Source organism: Elaeis guineensis, chromosome 13 (assembly GCF_000442705.2).
Source record: "Elaeis guineensis isolate ETL-2024a chromosome 13, EG11, whole genome shotgun sequence".
NCBI classification, from domain to species: Eukaryota; Viridiplantae; Streptophyta; class Magnoliopsida; order Arecales; family Arecaceae; genus Elaeis; species Elaeis guineensis.
Window position 1 is genome coordinate 69,292,817 of NC_026005.2, and position 25,693 is coordinate 69,318,509.

The window sequence follows — 25,693 nt, forward strand, 5'->3', positions numbered from 1 at the left end:
TCGTGGTTCGTCGGGTGGCGGAGAAGCGAAAGGACACGTCTACCCGCTCCTGGCCGCGTGTTTACGGGGGACGGAGGGCCGACCACGCCGCGACCCCATGCCCCCACCATTTCCCAATTCCAACTCTAACTTCATCTCAAATCTCTCCTCCTCCTCCTCCTCCTCCTCCTCGTCTCCAATGGCGGAATCCTCCAAGCGCCCTGCCGGCGAGCCCCGCGAGATTGTTGCGGAGCCGGAGGAGTTCCTCTGGGTGAGAAGTCCCGCTTCCGCTTCTCTGTGCTTCGTGTCTTTTCTCTGTGTTTCTTCTGCTTGTTTTTGGTCGATCTCGTTTGTTGGGATGGGAGGTGGTCATGTTGCGGATTGGTTGGAGGAACGCAGGTGGAGGAGGCGGCGATGGGGATTCCAGCGGATCGGTTCGCCCGGGTGTTTGATCTCATGCAGGTCGGGAACCGGGCCTTTCGGGATAGGAGGTTCGAGGAGGTGAGCATTCTGGATGTCAAAATGTTTGTTCGCTTTTGATTTGTTTCTTTACCCCTTTTTCTATTGTGGGGAGATGGAGGAGGATCAAATAAACATGGAAAAAAGAATGATTTCATGTCATTTGGGTGGGGGCCAGGTTAATTGAAACTAGTAGTTATACTATAGTAAGAAGATTTTGTCCTGAAAATTGCTGGAAATTTGCTCAAACTTTCAAAAAAGCATCTTCTCATATCACTATTATCCTTGAAATGAACTTCAAAAAGACATCTGGGAGCATTCGATAGCTCGATGAGGTATTTTAACTTGTTGAAAAACAGAATAGACGAAGTTGTGTCTCCAACTTTGCTAAAGGGAGGTCCCTTGAGGGCTTGCTAATTGACCAATGTAAAAGATGGCTGGGGACATAGCTTTGTTAGAAGCTTGTTGAATAGCCATGGTCCATACAAATTGCCAGGTTAGGAAAGTTATTTGGTTATACCATCTGTCTTTTATGTTAAGACTTGCGAAAATGGCTATCAGTATTTGTGTTGTGTTTTTAAGTTGCACTATTAACAAGTAACTCTAGGTTAAGATGACACCTCATATGATCCCTTACTAAAGGTCCCCTTTTTATGCTGCTATTTTGGTTCTATTGAACTAGTAGATTGTGCCTCTCTTCTGTTTTCTTTTGTTCCATTTCTTTGGTAGGACTTCTCAAATTTAAGACCTAGCATCAAGGTCTGGTATATTGGGGCATATTGCCCCATACTAGGCATACCATACCACACATGTACCGACCGATACCTGGTAAGGGGCATACAGAGTGCTAGTGCACCGGACAGACCCATATGAACAATGGACCAATATCATGCCACTGTGGGTAAAGAAACCAGTATTGCAAACCTTGCTTGGCATACTTTGGCTGTAGATGATTTTTGAACTTCAGTTCTTTACTAACTGACATGGTCATTTATTATGTGATGAAAGTATACTATTAGGTGAACTTCATGGCATGAGAAAAGAAAGGAAAACTTTGAGTACATAAAAGCCTTCCGACTTGACCATTAGAATTAAATATGTTAATCAATCTCTAGGAACATTTTTCTTTTACAATTTATGTTGTTTATCATACATCAAATGTATAATGATATTTTCAACCTTCAGTAGCATGCATATGCCTTGGTAGAGGATATACTTGGGTGTATTGATCTTTTGCTAGCTCATGTATAGTTTGAGTGAAACATATACTTGTTGGCTGGGTGAAAATGCAATGGATCAAATGGACGAAGTATAATATATACTTGTTGGCTGGGTGCAAATTTTCTATAATAATATATAATATATTATTGTTATATACTTGAAGTTTTATATAAAAATTGATCATTATCTTCTTAATTTTCTTTATACAACCATGTAAGTGAAACTACTTGATTTGTCACAATATCCAATAGACAAAAAAGAGAAATGTTGTATTCATTTTCCTTCCTTTTTTCACATATATACAATAAAAAAAATGCAAATTGTAACTTTCTTTACTTCTCTCTCACTCCATATAACCAAACTTAGCGTAGCGGTAGCATAATCATAACTATCAAGCTTTGTGTTGTCTATGTGTACTTATCTTAAGGCATTCTGCTTCACCATCTGTTCTCATTGAGCCTATATGAAGCGTCAATTCAAGCTCTTCTAAAAAGCTTTCTTGTTTCATTTTGTACCATGTGCTTCTTTGTGTTTTGATTGGCTTTTTTTTTTTTTTTTTTTGGAGAGAGAGAGAGAGATAGAGAGAGACCCGCATACACTATGACTACCTAAGTCCCGATTTTTGGGGATGCATCACCTAGGAATCATACCCAGAACCTCCACTTGCTAAGTAGAGGGGTCTGATCATTGGGCAAGCCTCAGTTCACAGCTTTTGATTTCATGTCAAACCAGCCACTTGTTTTCAATCAGGCTACGAACAAAAATAGGTGATTTTGTTGGAACATAGCATAAGGGTCTCTATTGGGTATAAAATACTCCCAGCCGAAGTTTGTAAAAGACCGATCCTTCCAGAATTTTTTCCGGCTTCTGACCTTGTGTGGCGTCTCTCTGAACCCCCTCGACCGTCCGAGCTTCCATAATACCATCTGGACTTCTCCGACAATGAGCTTCTCCATCCATCTACCGGGCCGCTCCAAAGGCTCTCTGGACCTCACTATCAGCCGACCTTCTACAGTGATCAACTATTCTCCGAACTTCTTACGGACTTCGTCAATATCCGAGCTTCTCCGACAACGAGATTTCTATAGTAATCAGACTCCATCCAATTTCTACGGCGGTCGACCGCCTTCAGGATTCCAACCGAGCTCCTGCGAAAGCCGAACTTCTACTACGAGTGGTCTACTCTGAACTTCTACTACGAGTGGTCTACTCCGAACTCCTACTACGAGCGTCTACTCTGAACTCCTACGCCTTCAGGATTCCAACCGAGCTCCTGCGAAGCCGAACTTCTACTACGAGCGGTTTACTCCGAACTTCTACTACGAGTGGTCTACTCCGAACTTCTACAGCAGGCGGTCTACCCCGGATATCTATCGTAAGTAAATTTCATTCGAGCCTCTACTGTAAACAAATTTCTTCCGAACTTCTATTACAGGTAGACTTCAGCCGAGCTTCTTCATAGTCGGATCCCAGACGAGCTTCTACAATGGGACAGGATCCACCGGCCAGGTCGCTACTCCGAGCTCCCACGACAACCGATCTTTGACCGAGCTTTTACAATAAGCGGTCTCCTTTCAGCCTTCTACAAGAACCAGACTCCGTCCGAACTTTCATAGTGGATGGATATTGGACGAGCTTTTACGACGGATGGACTCCGGCAGCTGGATTACTACAACGGTCGATCGCCTCCGGTGTCTGCCGAACCTCTCCAACGCCATCCGAAGTCCACCGCCAGCCGACCCTCCGCCAGATTCTTCATGAAATCGGACTTCTCCGACGGATAATCTTCAGACGAGCTTCCACATCAGGCAAATTCCAGACGGACTTCTCTAGCAATCGGACTCCTACCGGACTTCACCAACAGAAAATCTCCATCTGAGCTTCTACAGCAGATGACTTCCGTCTGTAGCATCAGTGCCTGAGGTATCCGACAACAGTAGACTCATTAGCAGCCTCGGAAGCATCCGAGCTTCTTCCAGATCGACGGGATAGAAAGCCATTCCGTTCCATCAGATATCCCAGCGAGCTCCAGCCGACAGATCCGAACTCTCTGGCAAGTCACGACAATGGCCACTATCCTACTCCACTCTCTGCAACGGATTCCACGTGGCTCCACCACTCTCTGACAAGTCGCGACAATGGACACCACTCCACTCTCCGGGCTCTACCACTCTCTGGCAAGTCGCGACAACGGACACTACCACTCTCCGTAACAAACTCCACGTGGCCCTGAACGACCCTGACGCCACTACTCTCCGTAACAAACTCCGCGCAGCTCTGAACGGCCCACTACCAGGCGGTTGCAGATGTCGCTGTCAATCAGTTACGCTCTCCACTTATAAAAAGAGGACTCCCAGATACGTTCTTCTCTAAGCTCAAAACTCTATCTCGAAACTCTGCTAAAATTTTCACTCGAGCACTCCATTTCTGTTAAAGCAGAGTACTGACTTGAGCGTCAGAGGTCTTGCCGGAGCACCCCCAACTCCGGTTTAGACTTCCCTTGTAGGTCCCGACGGCGGCCGAGGTCATCTCAACTCCAGCAACTCCGGCTTCGGCGGAATTCTGCACCAACAGAATTGGCGCTAGAGGAAAGGCGCTGTGTCTTCGCAGTACCCTTGTTCTTAAAGGAGTGCTCAACGGGACTGCCTCTGGTCATCTTCTCCGGCATCCTCTTCTCCTTCTCCTACTAGATCTCCACCTGATGCCTCCCGAAAGGCATCCACCAGGTGATCCACGGCTCCGCGGCCAGATCTCAGGCTCCAACCTCGCCTCCAGTTTTTCAGACTCCTCCTCCGGCAACGGCAGTCGGTATGGAGCAGTTCGACCTGTTGGTTCAGCAGGTCAGAGGCCTCACCGAAGCAGTGCAGGCCATGCAGCAGCAGCAGCAACAGCCGCAGGCGTCAGTGCGGTTGGAAAAAGCATCGTCGGAGTTCCAAAATCCGACAGTAGGACGGGCCACTTGGGCCAGTCGCCCTGTCTTCCCCGGAAAGGAGAATCTGAGGGTGGAGAGCCCTCAGTCTGATCATGATTCCACTCCCGAAGGATCCCTACCTCCACTCTGCCAGAAGACCCTCGAGACTCGCAGTCGAGAGGACCTCCTGGATCGAAGGCTCTAGGAGATGAACCGACGGATCGAAGAGCTCCGCCACGCTCCCCCTGCTTATGGTGAGGACATCTGTACTGACCTCCTTTTTCTCAAATGATCATGCAGGAACCGATCCTGCCAAACTTCAAGCTCCCCCAATTCGAAAGCTATGAAGGGACCTCGGATCCGGTTGACCACCTGAAGGCCTTTCGGACAATGATGCTGCTCCATGGCACGCAGATGCCATCCTGTGTCGAGCTTTTCCATCTACCTTGAAGGGAGAAGCAAGGAACTGGTACTCAGCGCTAAAGCGGGTACTATCTTCTCCTTTGATCAGATGAGCCATCAGTTTGTGGCTCATTTTGTTAGCAGCCGGCGTCCCCGGAGAGGTTCGGAATCCCTCATCAACATCAAGCAAAAGGAGGGAGAGTCCATCCGAGCTTACGTCAATCGTTTTAACGTCGCCGCACTGGAGGTCCGAAACTTGGACCAATCGATCGCGATGGCCGCCCTGAAGGGCGGTCTTCAAAAGAACAATCTTTTGTTTTCCCTGGAAAAAAATATTCCAGGGACTTTGCTGATTTGCTGGCTTGGGCCGAAGGATATGTCCGAGTAGAAGAAGCCTTCAAGATGAAGAACGAGGAGGCCGCGAAGCAGCGGCAGGCGGGGGACTCCAGCAAGCCCGCAGTTGAAAAAGGGCCGAGTGAAGCTCAGCCACGTTCTCGAACTCTCTCCGGACACAAGCGTGTCCAGACTCCTCCCCGGGCTTGTAGGCAGAGGAGCCCGGACCACAGAGTTTGACGGAGCTCTCCCTCGGGAAGATTCCGCAGCTACGCCCTCTAACACATCGAAAACTCAAGTATGATGGAGGTTAGGGAGCAGCTGCCAAGGCCGGAAAAGATGCACACACACTCCGGGAAGCGCAATCCTAACAAGTTCTGCCTCTATCATCGCGACCACGGCTACGACACGGAGGAGTGTATTCAGCTCCGCGATGAGATCGAGGAGCTCATCAGACGAGGTCGGCTCGACAGATTCATTCGACGCCGATCTGAAGGTAGGGAAGACCGGCCTAGGGTCCTGCCGCAGTCGGAGTCGCCAAGGAGGGAGGAGCAGCCTGAAGATCGACCTCCGATTGGGATTATCAACTCCATCTCAGAAGGACCCCGATGGAGAGCAGACCTTCCGCGGCTATAGGATTCGAAAAATCTGCGAATGTATTATCAATAGCTTTGCCTTAAATAAAAATTTTATATTTGCATATTTATCCTTTTAGCATGAGCTTATAACGACAGGAAGTAATTTCCTCATACAATCGAAATTAAGCGTGTTAGGAACAGGAGGAAGACCTCGTCCTAACATGAACAGAGTCAAAGGCTCGGTTACTTAGAGACCGGATGGAGGAAGAGGCCCTCGCAATGGCCCTATGTGCCCCCACAGCCTTGTTAGGAACAGAAGGAGAACCTCGTCCTAACATGAGCAAAGTCGAAGGCCCGATTACTTAGAGATCGGATGGAGGGAGAGGCCCTCGCAACGGCCCTTATGTGCCCCCACAGTCTTGTTAGGAACAGGAGGAGAACCTCGTCCTAACATGAGCAAAGTCAAAGGCCCGGTTACTTAGAGATCGGATGGAGGGAGAGGCCCTCGCAATGGCCCTTATGTGCCCCCACAGTCTTGTTAGGAACAGAGGAGAACCTCGTCCTAACATGAACAAAGTCGAAGGCTCGATTACTTAGAGACCGGATTGGGGGAGAGGCCCTCGCAACGGCCTTATGTGCCTCCACAGTCTTGTTAGGAACAGGAGGAGAACCTCGTCCTAACATGAGCAAAGTCGAAGGTCCGATTACTTAAAGACGGATGGGGGGAGAGGCCCTTGCAGTGGCCCTTATGTGCCCCCACAGCCCTGTTAGGAACAGAAGGAGAACCTCGTCCTAACATGAGCTGAAATTGACTGTCGGGAACGAGAGGAGAACCTCGTCCTGACGCAAACAAAGATCTAGTCGATCAAGATCGGACGAGGAGGAAAGCCTCCTCAATGGCTCCTCTATGCTCTCACGACCCCGTTAAGAGCAGAGAAAAAATCCTCACTTGAACACAAAAAAAAAGAGAGATAAAAGGAAAAGCGACGAACTACACCAGCGGTAAGTGAAAAACAAACTACATCAAAGATCCAAGGGACCTCGTCTCAACGAGGAAGGATACTCCTATCAAAAAATTCTCAGTCACTAAAAGGGAACTCAACATAAGTCGAGGAGAAATCGACTTTCTCAAAGTAATGAAGAGTTCGGATCCCCAAGCTCGAGCACCGGGAGGAAGCGTCACACTCAAATGACCTCGAATAGACCTACGGTCGTGAACAAAAAAGGCAAATCAATACGGCGGCGACCGGGAACCTTCAAACAACGACGGCGTCGAACAAGACAAAAGACAAGAAGTTCGGTAAACGACAACTCAATACCAGAATGGACAAGGTAATGAAAAATTTTCTTTTCATTTCATTAGTGAAGTATACATTACAAAGCCTTGAAGGCCAAAAAGAGAAACGACAAGAAAAGAAAAAGAATACATAGAAGGATGAAAGAAAAAAAGAAGAAGAAGAAATGAGCCCTAAGGAAGCCCAGCTTCTTCCGACTTCGAGCTCTCGGTTTCGGTTCTTATTAGGGATTGCTTTAAGTTTTTGACTTCTTCCTCTAGTTCCATCTTTCTCAGCAGCATATCCCGGTACATTTGATGGAACCGCCGGCTCTCGCCCTCCTACTCTCGAAACCTCTTCTTCAGGACCTCGGACTCCGCCTCGGCATCTTTGACCGCCTGCTACTTGTGGACCAGTTGAATCTTCAGCCGCTGCAGTTCGGTCTCCTCCCGTCCAAGGGCCACAGACAGTTCTGCCATGGTCCCCCTCAGGGAGCGGAGCTCGTCGGAGCCTTGTGCAGAGGCAAGCTGGACTCTCTCAGACAACTGCCTCCGAAGGCGGGCAACTTCATCGGTCGCCGTCTGGAGCTTCCTTCGGTAGTCCTCTACTTGCCCACTCCAGCCGACTCGGTAGGCGTTGTAGTTCGCCTCAGCGTCCTGCAACTGCTTTTGAAGGTCGGAGAACTTCTTCGACCAGTCTCGGTCGCGGTCGGCTTGGATTATGAGCCAAGACGAGCTCTCTTCCAACTGGCCGATCTTCTCCCGTGCAGCCGCCAGCTCGACTTCAAGGGAGCTGATCTTGGAAGCCTGAGTCCAAGATCGATCACTGGCACGTTTTCGGAGTTCCTCAAGCTCCATCACGAAGTCGGCCTTCCTCCGGGTGTATTCCATGAGACCCTTTTGTAGAGGTCCTGAAAGCGAACAGCCTCCGCAGTAACTTCCGAATGGCTCTTCCTCAGTCGGTGAAGTTCATCTTCCAGCTTCTTGGATTTTCTGTCAACTGACGAACTTTCCTTCTGAGGTCTCGGATCATCGATTCAGAGGAATCCCTTGTGGCAGGGGAAAGCTTCGGTAGGGCACTGTCGTTGGGAGACAAAAGCGTCACGACTCAAATTAGTACAAGAAGACAAAAGAGAAAGAAAAGAATACAGAAGAAAAAAAAGGAGGGCCCTCTGTAAAGAAGAATCTGATTTCATTGATTAATAATTTTCAAGTATAAGAGAACGAAGAAAAGTCACCACAAAGAAAAAATACAAAGCTAGAGGTTCCGGACCTCTGGGGCAGAAGTGGAGGGGCTCGGCGTCCCGGAAGATCGGCAGCGGCGGCCGCAGTGGTCGACGGGGTCCCAGCTGGAGGAGGACCGGCAGCGGCTTCGGATGGTCCGGCTTCATCGTCGGACGTCTCATCCAGGAAGCCGAGATCCAGTTCGGGAAACCTTCCAGCCACCTTCTCTTGACAGAGTTCGAAACCCTTGATAAGGCGTCCTGGCCAAACTGGACCTTTAGATCCTCCATCTCGGAGGAGGCCTTAACTCCTCCACTGCTCGGGCCTCTGCCTCCGAGACCAGGGACGAGATTCGCGCTTTCAGCTCAGAAACCTGCACCTTCAACTCGAAAACCTGCGCCTTCAGTTCGGAGACCTCGACCTCAGCCTTCTTTCTCTCCTCCAAGGCGGTCCTCAGATCGAACGAGATTTGTCCCTCCTTTTCCAGCGCCTCCTGGAGACTTAGGGCCTCGGCGATCTTTTCCTCGAGGCGGACGGCCCCAGCCAGGCGATCTTCCTCCGCCCGAGCTGCCTCCCTCTTGGCGATCTTCACCGCCTCGACGTTGGCGACAAGCTGGTGTCCAATCTGCAAGAAAGGCCGAGGAGTCAATATAAAGGCTAAAGAATAAATTAAGTAAAGAAGCAAGAAGGAGAAAAAAGTGAGTTAACCTACTTCGAGAAAAGATCCCAGAGAGTCCCAGACCCGCAGCTCGGGATCAGCAAGGACGATCCTCTGGACGACCTCGGGCAGAATGCACCCTTCGACCAGCCTCTTTATTAAATCTCTGTTGTTGAAGGGATTTTCCCCCAGATTTTCTCGGAGCCGCCGACCCCCTCGACGCAGCCTTGCGACTGCGGCTCTTCCGGGCTAGGGTCTTCTTTCTCCTCCTCCCTTCGACCTCGGGTGCCCCCTCGGACGAGCCTCTGGAGCGGGATCCTCGGCCGGGAGGCTCCTTGAAAGGGCTCGGGGGACTTCGGGTTCGACGTTGGAAGGGACGTCGACGGCAACGGCCACCTGAGCAGGCGCGGCCGAGCTTATCCCTTCTGTCTTGGCTTTCTTCACTGGCCTCGAAGTCGAGGCGTCTTTTCTTTTGTGGGTCTTGAGATCCTGAGCTAACCTCCGAGCCACGCCTGCGTCCATGTCTGCAATAAAAGAGGATCAACACGGCTCAGAGATGGAATAAGAGAAAGGGGAAGCAAAAAAAAAAAAAAAAAAAGAAGAAAAAAAAATGGTACCGGTAGGGTTAAAAGGACTCAGGCCGACGTTGAACAAGAGTTGTTCCTTCAGAAGTTCGGAGAGGAGGGGGGCTTGATAGGCCTCGAACTTTTTGGAGGCTTCGAGGTCGTCCCTTTCCAGGCTAGAAGCCCGACGGACGGAATCCCTCAGAGAGCCCCAAGGGGGTAATCCTAGCTCCAAGGTCAGGCATCGGATATAGAAGAACCTCTTCTTCTAGTTGTGGATAGAAGAGGGGGTGCCTTTCAGCAATCCCTTTCTACCGAACTGAGGGGAGAAGTACCACCAGTCCTTTGCCGAGGGATGACGCTTGAAGGTGTAGAAATTCCTAAACAAAGAAAGAGTCGGCCGAACTTCAGCTAAACTACAAAGAGAAAGAAATCCTATAAAAAATCTAAAGGAGTTCGGCGCTACTGAGACTAGAGAAATATTCAGAAAATGAAAGAGAGCGACGATAAAAGGCGGAAGTGGAAGCCGAAGTCTGGCGCAGAAAACCTCCTGGTATAGAGAGAAGCGGCCGGGAGGAGGGGCGCTAGCCCGATCAGTTGGCTCGGAAAGCTCCAGCTCGTACTCCGGAGGAACTCCATACTGAATCCTTATCAGTGAGAGTTTATCCGGAGTCAAAGAGCTGGGGATGGTGTCCGGCGCAAAGACCAGACGAGGTTCGGTCCCGACTACGGGTCCGTCTACGGTACAAGGACTTTGGGAAACTGGGGGTGACGAACTCCTAGAACAACTAGAAAAGGAGATATCGGAAGATATTTTGGATCAAATAGAAGCCACAAAAATTTCGAAAAAAAAATCGGGAAAAACAGCAAACAAGCTCTCGAGGAAGCTAAACGAACGGAACACGAAGAAGAAAGAACAGAAAAATGGCAAGAAGTTCCGGAACTAACCTAGGTTGGCCTGAGGAGTGCAGGAAGACGGCAAGGACGATGGAAGTCGACCCGGAGGATGCCTAAGGCCGAGAAGGATGCTAAAGGAGGCTAGAACTCTCGGAGAAGAGGAGGGGACCGAGGGATTCTCTCAGGCAAAGTGAAACCCCTGAAGGAGGAGGACGTGTTTAAATAGGCAATAGGGCCCGGAGTAGTTATGATTGCAGATCTCCTCTGGCCGACCTACACTTGCCGCGTGTCCCACTCATTATGACAGGCTGCTGAAAATGGCTGACAGTTGACAAAGTCATTATTGCGCCGTACCTAGAGCCACGCCCCAGCGAGAATTCCGAAAAAATCTTTTCGGATTGCTTTGATTTGAAAAGACTCCGGCACCAGCGTGCCAAACGTCAAAATATCTGGCAACCACCGAGTGCAGAAATCGAGGGGAGACAACTTCGGCTGTGAGAATTTCTCTGTACTTCCTTCTTTCGGAATCCGAACTCGAAAGTAGGGGGGACTGGTGTTGGGTATAAAATATCTCCAGCCGAAGTTTGTAAAGGACCGACCTTTCCAGGACTTTTCCAGCTTCCGACCTTTTGTGGCGTCTCTCTGAACCCCCTCGACCGTCCGAGCTTCCATAATACCATCCGGACTTCTCCGACAATGAGCTTCTCCATCCATCTATCGGGCCGCTCCAAAGGCTCTCTGGGCCTCACTATCAGCCGACCTTCTACAGTGATCAATTATTCTCCGAACTTCTTCGGGACTTCGTCAATATCCGAGCTTCTCCGACAACGAGATTTCTACAGTAATCAGACTCCATCCAAATTTCTACGGCGGTCGACCGCCTTCAGGATTCCAACTGAGCTCCTGCGAGAGCCGAACTTCTACTACGAGTGGTCTACTCCGAACTTCTACTACGAGTGGTCTACTCCGAACTCCTACTATGAGCGGTCTACTCCGAACTCCTACGCCTTCAGGATTCCAACCGAGCTCCTACGAGAGTCGAACTTCTACTACGAGCGGTCTACTCCGAACTCCTACAGCGGGCGGTCTACCTCGGATATCTACCGTAAGTAAATTCCATTCGAGCCTCTACTGTAAATAAATTTCTTCCGAACTTCTATTACAGGTAGACTTCAGCCGAGCTTCTTCGTAGCCGGATCCCAGACGAGCTTCTACAATGAGATAGGAACCACCGGCCAGGTCGCTACTCCGAGCTCCCACGACAACCGATCTTCGATCGAGCTTCTACAATAAGCGGTCTCCTTTCAGCCTTCTACAAGAACCAGACTCCGTCCGAACTTCTATAGCGGATGGATATCGGACGAGCTTCTACGACGGACGGACTCCGACAGCTGGATTACTACAACGGTCGATCGCCTCTGGTGTCTGCCGAACCTCCCCAACGCCATCCGAAGTCCACCGCCGGCCGACCCTCCGCCAGATTCTTCATGAAACCGGACTTCTCCAGCAGATAATCTTCAGACGAGCTTCCACATCAGGCAAATCCCAGACAGACTTCTCTAGCAATCGGACTCCTACCGGACTTCACCAACAGAAAGTCTCCATCCGAGCTTCTATTGCAGATGACTCCCGCCTGTAGCATCAACGCTTGAGGCATCCGACAACAGTAGACTCGTCAGCAGCCTCGGAAGCATTCGAGCTTCTCCTAGATCGACGGGATAAGAGCCATTCCGCTCCATTAGATATCCCAGCCGAGCTCCAGCCGACAGATCCGAACTCTCTGGCAAGTCACGATAATGGCCACTACCCTACTCCACTCTCTGCAACGGATTTCGCGTGGCTCTACCACTCTCTGGCAAGTCGCGACAACGGACACCACTCCACTCTCCGTAACAAACTCCACGTGGCCCTGAACGACCCCTGATGCCACTACTCTCTGTAACAAACTCCGCGCGGCTCTGAACGACCCATTACCAGACAGTTACAGACGTCGCTGTCAATCAGTTACGCTCTCCGCCTATAAAAAGGGGACTCCCAGATACGTTCTTCTCTAAGCTCAAAACTCTATCTCGAAATTCTGCTAAAATTCTCACTCGAGCACTCCATTTCTGTTGAAGCAGAGTACTGACTTGAGCGTCGGAGGGTCTTGCCGGAGTACCCCAAACTCCGATTTAGACTTCTCTTGTAGGTCCCGGCGGCGGCCGAGGTCATCTCAACTCCAACAACTCCGGCTTCGGCGAAATTCTGCACCAACAGTCTCTATGCTATATTTGAAGTGAAAAAGATGGTGTATAAATAACTAATATGCAAATTCCAAGTAACAAGCAATTTTAAGGCAAATTGTTTTCCTGTAGTTTTGGTTTTTACATATCTATTTTTCATCCTTATATGTATAGGATTCCATTAATTTATTCTTATCTTAGTGCACCAAGTGAACTAATGAATCTTTCATTTCTTTATTTAGTTTCCTCATTCTCAGTAAGCTTGCGTTTCATGTTTGAATCTTAAGAATCTTGATGTTAGGTATTGTTCCATGCTGCAGATGATTGTTTTTCTGTTTGTTTGGTTTTCTATACTGATATTACTATCATTTGAGATTCGATGCAGGCAATTGCTTCTTACTCAAAAGCTCTATTTCTAAAACCAGAAGATCCTGTCATTCTAAGTAATAGAAGTACTGCTTTCCGCAGGTGAGTTTTTTCTTTTTTTATCATTTTCAATAATTTATATTAAGTTCATTGTTTAACACCCCTATTACCTTTTAGACTTGTTTAAAGGTTTCTGCTGATATATCTTTCATAATATAACAGGATTAGTCAACTTCTGAGAGAACGACCTGCAGTTGAATCTGAGAATCAACCACTATATGGGCTTGATCCCACGACACATGCTGAGGTATGCTTTCCTGTTTACCATATACAAAATGGTACCTGAGTAAAATGTAACAAGAAAATCCAGATTTTATTACCATATTACCTGGCTATGTGATTTCTTGAATTACATTTCAGCTTGCATTGAAGGATGCTGAGAAAGTGATAAATATCCAGAGTAATTCACCAAAGTCATATTTTTTGAAGGCCAATGCTCTCATTCTGGTAATGGTTGTAGCCTTCCATCTTTACCTAATATCTAGGAGTATTGCAAATTTATGTCAATCACTAAATTTCTTTCTCCTGGTAGTTACTGCTGAACAAGTCCATGAGGAAGCACTAATTACCATGCAAAACTTTGCCATGTTTCTTTACCTCCTAGTTGCATGACATTTAGTTTCATTTTTACTTGGTTGAAGTGCGGCACCTACACTAGGTTCATTCTTCCTATCTTTTTTTCCTAATTTCTGTATTTTGGATGGTGCTGGTCACTGGTATTCCTCTTATGCTTTGCATATCTTTCTTTAGAAAGTTCATGTTATCTTTCACCTCCTGGATAATGGGAAAATGCCTCTTCTTTTCCTTTGCTTTATATACTTCTTATCTTTTATTCAGCAGAGTTCACTATTGTCACTTTCAAGATAAAAGAGGCTTTGATGCAAGACACTTGAAGAACTAAAATTATGTGACAAAATGAACTATGAATGTTAAAACAGAAGTATTTGTGAAAAAGCAGTATAAAGGTCACTGAATATCTCTATTTAGTCTTAACCACATTTCAGTTGGTCGAGCCTTGAGCTAACTCTTCATTTAAAACATCAACCTTTCATTTCTGGAGACCAATGACTGCTGGGCAGTGAGTATTATTTTTTGATCTGACCTTTATAGTTTGCTTGAACTCATAAGATTTTGTTGCAATTAATTTAGTTATTTGTTTTCATTTATACTTGCTGTTGTCGGTATTTCAATAATGCTCTAAAGATGGTCAGTGCTCTGATATATCATTGCCAAACAAGCTAAAATTAGAGTAACTGCCACTTGGTTTGGCATGATTGGCAGGCTGAGCAATCAGCTCCTCTCTTGCATGCTTCCTTATGATCAGCAATGCTGCTCTGCATTTCATCTTCTATTCAGAATATTGGTTTATTACTTAGACTTATCATGGATATAGGATTGCTTTTTGTGGTAATTTTGTTCATATTGAAAGCACGGTGACACTCTAGGTGATTTTTCAATTATTCTCTCTCTCCTCTCTCTCTAAGATTATAAGATGAATCTAATTCATATGTAAGATTTTATCTGCTTTTCTATATTCATTTAGACTTCTTTCAAGTTTAGGGAGCATTAAGAGGGTAGCTATCCTCAAAATGAGCTTAAACTATGTAATCTGTATGTTACTTTTCCAGACCAATGAATGACCTTCTATGTCGTATTGCAGAGCACTCTTTCAACCGGAAGCACTCAGCCAGAAATTTAGCACCATTTATTATAGTTGATGTTAAATTGAGAAGATCCAGCTTTATCACATTTCCTAACTTTGATTGATAATACCTTGCTCCACAATGTGGCCTTCTATAAATGGGATAAGGCTTGTTAATTAAATCCCACTCTTTGTGACAAGCAGGTTTGAGGTCTATTTCATTGCTATTGATTGCTCAAACGTATGTACTACCTCCTTGGCGTGAGACTAGATTAGTATTGCACTATGCTTTATACAAGATTTGCTTGCAAAGAATGAAAATGAAAAAGAGTTCTCTTGCTCATAGTATGCATGCTGGAGAGTGCATGCTACCTAGTGGGTGATAAATATTGATTAAAATGGAACAAGAAAATTATCTTTCCAATTCCTATATTTTGGATTTATGTGCATAGGTTTGATGATTTTTTGTTTTTCTTTTACAAGATCAATCGCCTTTTCTACCGATGGCATTTCTTATTTGCATGAGATCATTTTTCTCCTCCATTGTTTTTACAATATATTCCTTGCTCTCTGTAGCTTGAGCGGTATGAGGAGGCACGCGAAACCCTTCTCGCAGGTCTTCAAGTTGATCCTCTTAGGTAGGACTTTTGGTTTACACATATTAATTATTTTTTATTTTTGCCTTTTAGTTATGTAATACAGCTGGTCATACTTTTCACACAACATACACAAAAAAATTATGATGCTGGTCCATGACATCATTTGTGACTACTGTCTGTGTAGCTATCTACTTCTGACGTATCTTCGGGATTTGGATAATACCACACCTGCTTCAATTAAAAGGGCCAGATGCTGGAAACCACAGCTTACTGATGACTTTGAATGCACGCTGTGTCTTAAGTTATTCTATGAACCAGTTACTACCCCTTGTGGGCATTCTTTTTGCCGCTTTTGTCTGCATCAATCTATGGACCATGGTGAGCATAGGAATATTTCATTTCCTATATGGAATCATTGTACAATATTATTCACCTCATATGCTAAACCAAATGACAGGCAATAAGTGCCCAATGTGCCGGACAGTTCTATTTATGAGTCCTAGAACTTATCCTATTAGGTAAAGTATCTTTGTGCAATATAAACTTTTCATTGTATGAATCTTTATTTATTACTTCATTTTTTATTTTGTAAAATTGTTGAAGGTCCATTGGCCATAGTGCCTTCTGAAGTCTGATCGCAGTATTATGTGTCTTTTGCTTCAGTGTGACATTGAACAGCATTATAGAGAAAAACTTTCCCAAGGAATATGCTGAGAGAAAGTCCGAGCATGAAAGTTTGATTCACTTAGGTGCTGACATATTGCCTCTTTTTGTCATGGATATTGTCCTTCCATGTCAAAAATTGTCACTTAATATATTTGAACCTCGCTACAGACTCATGGTATGATGATTAGTTAAAATGTTTATCTTTTCCAGTTGTTCAGGATTATGTTGCATTAATAGCTATTGTTGCTTCTCTGGGTCATCAATACTTTTGACACGGGTATGGGCTTGGATTTGTCCTTAGTAGGGAAATGTTAAAGAGGAGGATATGGACTAATATAACCTGGATGAGACTTTTGAGGACCTATTTATGAAATTTGTCTTTAAAATGAATGAAACTTTTGATATGAATAAGTAGAAATTTAATTCAGGTTGTTGGTTTAATATTAGTTGGTTATTTGTTTGTGTTTCTTCTTAGATTTAGTTCAACATACACTATTTTTCAGGCATTAGATTAATTTCTCTTCATTCAGTTTATATCACAAGATTTTCCTTGAACATCATTTCCTTTCTATCTTCCCTACCAAATACAAATTCTGGAGCCTTTTTTTTAATATAGAATACCGGAACTATCAGGAATGATATCTTCAAAGCGCCATGCTCTTTATTAATTTAAACTATGGGAAAGCACAATGCTATGGTGACTGTCCTTTTAGGTAGTCTGTCTCGGAGGCTATATCTGAATATCCACAGATGTTTATTTACTTGAATTGAAGTGGTGCATGTTGATATTATGAGATACATACAGATTGTAGTACCTGGTAACCTGGATTTTAATAAGTTATATTGTAATTCAGGCTTAGTTTTATATAAGCTATGCTATTTATCAAGTTCAATATTTTACAAGAAAAATCAGCAGTCTCCATGTGTCCCTCTTTATCTTTTATATAATCTCTTGTGGTATCTCATTAATCCTATTCTTATTCTCCATGTAAAACAGGTGCGGAGGGTAATGGAAGGGAATCATCGGATGGGAATGGTCATAATATGTCAATACATTTCTAGTTTATATATATGAGAAGCTGAGCAATTCACATTAATCCACATACTGATTGAATTTTTTCAGGTTGTTGTTGATCCTACAACAGGTTCTATTGCTGATTTTGCTTGTGAAGTGGAAATTCTTGAGTAAGTATTGGCCCCCTTCCCTCGTTCTTTCCCTTTTTGCTTCCTGCAATGTCAGACTTACATGCTTTTATAAATATATAAATTAGGTGTGAGCCACTTCCAGATGGGCGGTTTTATTTAGAGGTAAAATTTCAAGTTTCTTCCTCAAATCTCTCATGTTTTGATGATTATGTTTGATTTGTTATGGACACCATCGTATATATTAACTTCTGTATGACTAAATGCATTCCGGACAAATTTTATTGACATCCCATTTTGTAAAAGCGTGTTGGTTTATGGTTGCTAGCCATGTATTATTGCAGCATCAAGACTTTCACAGTATCTGATACATCAAATTTTGATGTGTCAGATATTCTGATTGGCTTCTTGTGTGCTTACAGCTGACTAAAGTGGCCTTGCATGACCTCATAAATCTAATGTGACTCTTCATTCTTTGCTGTAATCAATTTACTTTAGCTACATGTTGCATCTTTGTTTCTGAACTATTACCAGAATCTTGTGTCTTTACCATCAGCTAATGTTGGAAGATTGTTAGACTCAAATTAGTTTCCCTTGGCCCCTCAACATCTGATCTAAAGATCTTAAAACTGGTGAAAAGGTTTCTTGGAAACTAGTTCTGCATTTTTGATAAGAGATACATCAATGGAACCAAGCTTTTTCGGACATTTCCACTGGTATGCCATGTTGTTATTCTTCATCTATAGACACCTTTTGCCATCTGTCCAGCCGAATTACCTGATGTCATTTTAGTGGTTCGATATCCCTTTCTTCCCTTTTTTTTTTTTTTGGATGCAATAAGTTGTTCAATATCAGCCATATTTGCATCCGTAGACAGGCTGAGGTATTACGCATTTTCTATGGGCAGATGAAAACCTTTTGTGTTTCATACTGCTTCTGAAATGCCTTACAACATGCAAGGTCCCTTAGCTATTGATGAACATTTTTGACCGTTTATTGATTGTTTATTACCTGGTAGAGTTGCATGTTGTACTAATTTACATGAATTATAAACAGGTTTCTCTGGATGATTAATAAATGTTATTGCATATTATATGGGGAAAGTCTGGAACTTTGCTACTCAACATGTAATGCTACACGAAACTAGATCCAAGACTAAATGTAACAATTTTCTTCTATTCTTTGCCTTTTTGGCCCATCTTGACTTATCTAGTTTATGCATATAAGAATATTAATCAATTTTTAAATCCAACTAAGAATCAAAGCCCCACCTTTTGCTTAAGAACTATGAGGTCCTCTAGCTGCCAGCATATGGAAACTGCCATTGTTAAAAAAGTATAGCCCTGCTTAAATATTCTAACATTATGTACATTGCAATGGACCTACTATCATACGTCATTTCCCTTTCTAATTTGTTTGCACAGTTGTAATATGTATAAAGGTTATCAAAAATGGTTGCATAAGGTCTTTATCATTCTAGAATATTGGGCAGTGCAAGATATAGTATTACTTCTAGCATCAAATATTAAGTCAGTAATTAAGTTCTCAGTTGTCTATCCATTGGGCAACTCAGTCTTTGTATGCCTTTATATGGAGTGCATTAGTTTAACAAGAAAAAAAATATTGTGTATTTGTATGTAGGTAGAAGGTCGTAGGCGGTTTCATATCTTACGAACATGGGATCAAGACGGGTGAGTTTTTCTCTATAGTCTGTTAGCATTTGTTTATGTGTTGCAAATTTCTCAATTAGCTATTCTCTACACAATACCGTACATTTGGGTGCACTCTTGGGTGGGGATTTATGTTGTTTATGCATCCATGCAGGTATCGAGTGGCAGAAGTTGAATGGATTCAGGATATACTTCTACCAGAAGGTTCTCAAGAAAGAGTGGAAGTAAGCATGATATTGTCTTTTTCTTATTTAACCATTTTTTTCTCATATTACAAATTTGCTTTTGTAGCATATATGAATCGTGAACTAGACGCTTTCTTAACTTCTAGTTTATAAATATTATATTAAGATTAAAAGATAGGTACTATACCGTACCGGACGTACCATATCATACCGGCATCGAATCGATATGTGGTCTCATAGTGGTATCAAATCGTATGTAGTCACATACTACACTGACATTCAATATGCCTTAATATTTCGTATCATACCGAATACCGAACTGTAATAAGATGGCACCGATATAGGGTCCAGTACCAAAATGGTGAATCTTGGACATAAATAATATGTAGTCTAATAATTTATGTATTCAGCATTTTCCCTATCATATTCCTGTTTGGGAGATCCTTACAATTGGTAGGTCCATAATACACAAATTGTACTAGAGAGGGTCACACCACAGGTGAAATGATATAAACACCTCTTATTGTGTTTTTATGTAACTTAAAATCTAAGAGGATCAAATTAGAATTTCTGGCAATTGTTAAAGTCCATCCTTTTCTTCGTGCTTGACCTTCTTAGGTGCATCTAATTCTCCATCATAATTATCAAAATGTTACTCCCTTTTAGATGCATGGGGATAAAGCCAAATAGTGTAATATTGTAACCTCCATGTGCACATTGGATGACTCACGAGGAATAAGTGACACTATCGGGGTTCGCCAAACCACCTCGAACCGGGCAGTTCGAGCATTCTGAACCATATTGGCAGCCAACTAGTTCTAGCATTTGATTCAGAATGCCAACGAAGATGGAGAGAGGAGAAGGAAAGAAAGGAAGAGAGAGAGAGGAGGGGAGGAAAGGAAAGAAAAAAGCCTATGATGACATGCTGAGGCTGTCGGAGGGCCGTCAAGTCCTCCGGGGTTCCTAGTCCACGAGATGTGAGAAGAGAGAGAGATAAAGTGAGGAGAAGGGAGAGAAGGAGAGGGAGCGAAAGGCGGTGGGGAGGTCATCGAGGGCTGCCATGTCCGCTGTACGGCCCAAAATAACCCCCTAGCGAACCCATTATCGACTTTATTGTGTATCGTATTTTTTTAAAAAAATTACGAAACAGGAACAAACCCCTGTTTCAAATTTGCGATGGCTGTGGGGCTATTTGGAGCCTCCAGCGGCCACGACGGCCTCCCCACTGCTTTCCACTCCCTCCCCTTCTCTCCCTTCCCCTCTCTCTCTTCTTGCATTTTCTCTTGTGGAGGACCACAGAGTCTGAGAGGCCTCAATGGCCCTCCGGCGGTTTTCGTGGCCCTCCAGTGGCCATCGCTGATATCTCTGCTGGCCTGTCTTTCCTTCCCTCCTGCCCTCCCCCCTCTCTCTCTCTCTCTTTTCTTTCCTAGTTCATCTCTCATTTTCATGTCAGACGGTCCAGTACGGAGGTGTCCGACTCATACCACCGGCATGGGATCTGATTTCGAGTCAGTGATTCTTGATGCTAGTAATGCCATGAAAGTGCAAAATCAATGGATATCTAAACCAACCGCATGCTAAGAAACATAATATAAACATATAAAATGCCTCAAAACCAGAAATCTTAGTTTTCATAGATTTCATGTTGATGCATCAAGTGGCACAAAATGGACTGTTTTGATGGCAAAATACAATTGTTCAATCTAAGCGATGGTTTAGAAGCATCCAACTTAGTGTATATTAGTGTACTACTTATGTTGATATGATATTTTAAATCATTGATCAGGATTGGTGATATCAATCTGCAATCTAGAATGGCTTAACATTGCTATTGCCTTGATTAAATTTATGCTTCAGTCTTACTATTTATTGAACAAGCACAAATGAACAGTCAAAGCATAACTAGTGAACAAAAGTGCACTATGGACTATATAATTTGTAACTCTAATCCATTGATCTTTATCTAAATATATTAAAGCATATAGAGACCAAAATGCAGCTTATTTGGATGCTTTTAGACCATAGATCAAACTAAAACACGGTATTGTATTCGTACCATTGAAATTGTCATTTTCTATCCATTTGATGCATGGGTAAAAGACCTAAAGGTACATGATTTTCAGTTTCTACAAATGCATTCTAGTTCAAGCTGTGAAAATAAAATCCAACTTCAAACAGTTCATGGTTATGCATGGAAGACTTTGATTTGTGCTTTATCTTACAGGTGACGTGGCATACTAACCATCACTTTATGTTGGCTTGTCATCTTGGTGATAGTTTATCGTCTCACTCATCGTTGCAAATTGCATGATCACTAGTTTATGGGACTTGCCAGGGTCACTAAAAAAGTGTCAGAACATTGCATGCTTTCTATGACTATTTCATTTTTCTGATACCAAACTATTTCAAGGAAGAAAAATGCATCATATTGATGAGTGTTTTGTGTTGGAATTCTCAACAGTTGCAGCAAATGGCTAGTGGAGCAGCATCACAGGCTAGAATGTGGATCAGGCGTGCAAGAGAAGCACGAATTGGTGCGTAATTGCGTATTCATTTGTTAGGATACAAGATGCACTTATTGTTGTGCTGCCAGTCCTGGAATCTGCTCCAGCTACAGATAATTTAGATTCATGCACACACACAAACTCACTGTCATATTTGTTTGAAAATAAAACCTTGGTTCATTCTATCAATTAACTATTTGACAATGTGCAAATATTTAAACCACAGGATCAACAATGAACCAAATGGTAGGGCACTAAGGTTGCACGGGTTAAAGTTCATTTCCAATTGAAAGACTTGTTTTTGGTTCTGTGGCTCATAAATGTCCGACCTTGCATGCTAGTTTTACATGGTTCCCTCTTTATTGGTATTCTGCTATATAATTGCTCTGAAAAATAAGCTTGTCTATACACCATAAATTACAACCGAGTTACATCCAGGAAGGAGGCCAAGGCAAATGGAGCGTCCTGAAGCTGAAGACATGCCTGGACTACAGGATCCTGAGCAATTTAGTTTCTGGGTATTTCTTGTAACCCTGCTTTGGTGTATGCTATATAATTCTTCCATATTTTTGACTCTCTTTCATGTCTGGGCAGCTTGTCAACTTGTTAAACTTAAGGCCATCAGCAAGGTTGGAACTATTGCGTTTGAGAGATACTCGAGAGGTGCGGTTTATGGATATATTCCTGCTCATGTCACTGTCTGTCAATTAATGATGACTTGTCTTCTTGTTTACTTGATCATCTGCAGAGGATACAACGTGGTCTCATCTTTCTGAGAGCTGAAGAAGAGGGCTGTCAAGTCCAATAACAAAATGTTCAGCTAACTGTACTACTTCATGACCACAGGTTCATATATAAATGCTTGCTTTTTTTTTTTATTCATTTTTTCCTTTTTTTCTAAAATCTGAAGAATGAGTCTGTCAAGTTCAAATACAAGGATATGGCTATGTTAGTTTTGGACTGTACAATCATACATATGGTTAAGCTCATTCTTTTAATTTTTTTGATGTATATATTCTCTAATTCCATTCATTCGCAGAATGATAGAAGTTTTGGTTGGATGCTGTCATTATGTGTAACAGCGTTGAATACAGAATCTCATGATGTCTTTATAAGTACTTGTAACAATATTGGATATGGAATCTATGGTGTCCTATGAATATTTTTATTTTATTCATATACATGTTTCAATCGTAGTACCAGGCTGGCAAGAAGTAAGCTAAAAAACCTTTTCAAGTCCTTGTGCCTGTAATCTAGCTAGTGAACTAATAATAATTTCTTGCCTTGTTATCATTTGCACACTACCAAGTTGGAAGCAATGAAAGCTAAAAAGATTAGTCTTATGGTTATTAAATTCAGATAACAATACCTTAACAGGTAAAAAGAAAAAAAATCTGTAGTGCTGGAGATTTTGCAGAAAAAATTATAGTTGGTTTTGGTATCTTTAACCTGCCAAGCCCTTTTTCCCTTTTTTCAAGAATGGAATGATTTTTATCATTGAATGAGAATGCTCTTTTTTTTTTTTGTTCCCCTTCCATGCTGGCATGCCTGTGCATTCTCTTGGTTAAGTTTTCAGTAGTTGAAAATTTTCTGAAACTGTTCTCAAATTTTGTGCAAACGGTATTTAAAACTCGCGCAATTTTCTTTAAAAATTGTTAAGCATGTGTTTTCACAGATTTCTGCAATTGACCTTCAAAACTTATGCATCCTGTATTATAGAACTCTGTCAGCATGGAAGGGGCAAGCATTCTAGTGGTGAAAAAGCCATTCTTGGAAAAAAAAATGTATAAAGTAGAAAATAAAAACTTGACTATATATATATGCATTTCTCCATGCAGATTGATGCAAGATATAGGACAGATGATTAGGCGAAAACAAGAAATTTTTTCCTTTTTTGAGAATAACTCTGGGACTGTCACCTTCTAAGTTGCGCTCAGAACCTCTCCTTGGTGCAAGTGCGGAGGAGTGAGGACAGAGGTGCTAACCGGCTGACTGAAGCACCTATCGACAAGAATAAAAGAGTAATGAGTCCACAGTGAGGGAGGAGTATTTTTCTATAATTAGGATTTATTGGGGCATAGAAAGCAATTTTAAGAGCCTTTAGTCACCCAAATGTTATGTGAGAATAGGGGGAAGAAATATATTTATAGGCCAAAGCTCAAGTGGACTCATCGGTGTGTGGCAGAATATGTTGATGGGTATGCAAAGCTATCTAGAAGGCATGATTTTGAGGAAAAATACATTGATAAGAGGCATAATTTTTGACTCAGCAAGGGCTTATGACTTTATCACTTTAGATGTGTAGATCTTAAGAAGGCTACTCGAAGTTTTAGTCTCCTTTAGGCATTATGTGGGAATGCTTTTATCAGTGATATTTACAGTAGGATATAAGAAAAGTCATTGGAAGGTTTAGTCTATTACAATATTAATTGACGGTTTATGGAATGAAGTGGCAGTACGTTGGAGATATTGAATGCAGAAAAGAGAGTAAAATCTTTCAAATGAATATTTCGATGGGAGATTAAACCTATAAAAGGTACATGTTTCTATGTAAACTGTTGTGTGCCTTTTATTATAAGAAGGTTATTTTCTAGGCAGTGATACATGATCATGGAAAGATTCAGGAGAAGATATCATTGAAGAATTAGCACAGCTTTGACGCAAGGTTATAAACCATGTCATAGCACAATGTTGCTTGCCCTAGTCCTTTTATTTGTTCTTCACTGCATTCCAACATGGCCATGCAAAAGAAGAGTTAAAAACCCTTTTTGGGTGATCATAGTGCCCATAAATTCATATGTTGTGTTATTTTGGACAGAAGAGTTCAAAGATGCTCCATATTGGCATGCATATAGGTGGCTCCCAGAGAGTAGGAGACCTGATTTTGTCGAATATGTCTCGCTGGCTTGTAGGACTACAGCAGAGTTATGAATACTAATGTCAGAGAGGTTATGGGAGATCGATGACTGTGTATTCCATGAATTCAACTGTTTCCATGAAGTCATAGCTCTGAGAGCTTGCCAAGTGGAGACACCACCTGAAGCAACCTTTCAACATCTCAGCAGTTTTTCCACTTCCAAGCCCAACTGAAGTGGATATGCTAGTCTGGTTGTAGCTTGTCATTAATCCAATAACTACTTTGCCATATGTCTTCCTTTTATCATGGGAAACTTGCTTAAGAATTGGTCCTGACATCACTCCTGATAGCATGCTAGACTTCTATTTGACTGAATAAAACCAGAGATTGCCCTCTCTCCTTCCCACCTTCACCTAACCTATTTGACTATGGAGGAAAAAAAAGCTTTTTATATTTCTAATGCATTTGACTATCTGTCCTAATGAAAATGAACCGCCCTAGGTCTCCGTGTCGAGGCAGGCTTGTTGACTATATTTAATTTGCAAGTGTCCAGAACATTCCTTGGTTATCCTCTGGCTCTTCTTCTTCTTCTTCTTCTTTTGTGGCTGAAGTTTTTGGCAGTAGCCCTTGGAAAATAAAATTTCCAATTATCTTACGCATCATTTTCATTGATTATTTTTGTATTACAGATTTTGCTTTGTTTTTGAGCTGCTATTTCTTTTGGTCATCATGTGGCAGGTGCAGATTGTTATTATGTTAGAAGGCAAAAAAGGAAATATTTATTTTTAAAAAATCTTTATGTTTTAAATCGTTTTCTTTTTATCCTAATCCAATAGCTCTATTTATTTCTTTATTTATTTTACAGCATTCCTATTTTCTGAATTTATACTCCGTAATAAATATTCAACTTTTTCTTTGGCTTTGGTTAGGATGAGGGAAAAAGAGTCGGCTTTTTAAGGCCTTGCCTTTTGGTGCAAAGCTTTTTAAGGCCTTTCAAACGGTACTTGGACACCACTTTACTGGTGCCAAATGGGGGTCTTATGCGAAGATGCTCTTCTCGTTTGCTCCCTTTGGTCCCGATGGTTAAAGCTGGACCCAGATGATAGCATCACTCGCAAGTCACAATGCATCTCCCTGCCATGTCTTCGTACATGCAAAGTACTATATTCTCCTTTTAATATTTCTCTTTTTTCTTGATACAGATTTTAATATTTCTCTTTTGATTGAAGTCTGATCAAATCAAAACAATGTTTCGTTTATAATATTCCAAACTGTTGCTGA

General features: G+C 43.0%; 1 protein-coding gene across 3 annotated transcripts; it reads left to right on the forward strand.

Annotated features, from left to right (window-relative positions):
- On the forward strand, positions 1-25,693 carry LOC105056138 (uncharacterized). 3 transcript variants are annotated; one of them, XM_010938218.4, is made up of 19 exons: positions 1-250; positions 379-480; positions 13,106-13,188; positions 13,309-13,393; positions 13,507-13,593; positions 15,365-15,426; positions 15,572-15,765; positions 15,845-15,905; positions 16,051-16,228; positions 17,051-17,089; positions 17,177-17,238; positions 17,325-17,361; positions 18,838-18,887; positions 19,021-19,090; positions 21,513-21,585; positions 21,994-22,073; positions 22,150-22,218; positions 22,304-22,401; positions 25,342-25,693. In XM_010938218.4, the coding sequence occupies exons 1-18, from the start codon at positions 98-100 to the stop codon at positions 22,361-22,363; spliced, it is 1,545 nt and encodes a 514-aa protein (XP_010936520.2). In that variant the 5' UTR covers positions 1-97; the 3' UTR covers positions 22,364-22,401; positions 25,342-25,693. The 3 variants fall into 3 exon arrangements, with proteins under 3 accessions (XP_010936520.2, XP_073103639.1, XP_029123690.2); XM_073247538.1 differs by lacking the exon at positions 25,342-25,693 and adding an exon at positions 22,595-22,754; XM_029267857.2 differs by lacking the exon at positions 25,342-25,693 and having other exon boundaries at positions 2-250; positions 22,304-22,553.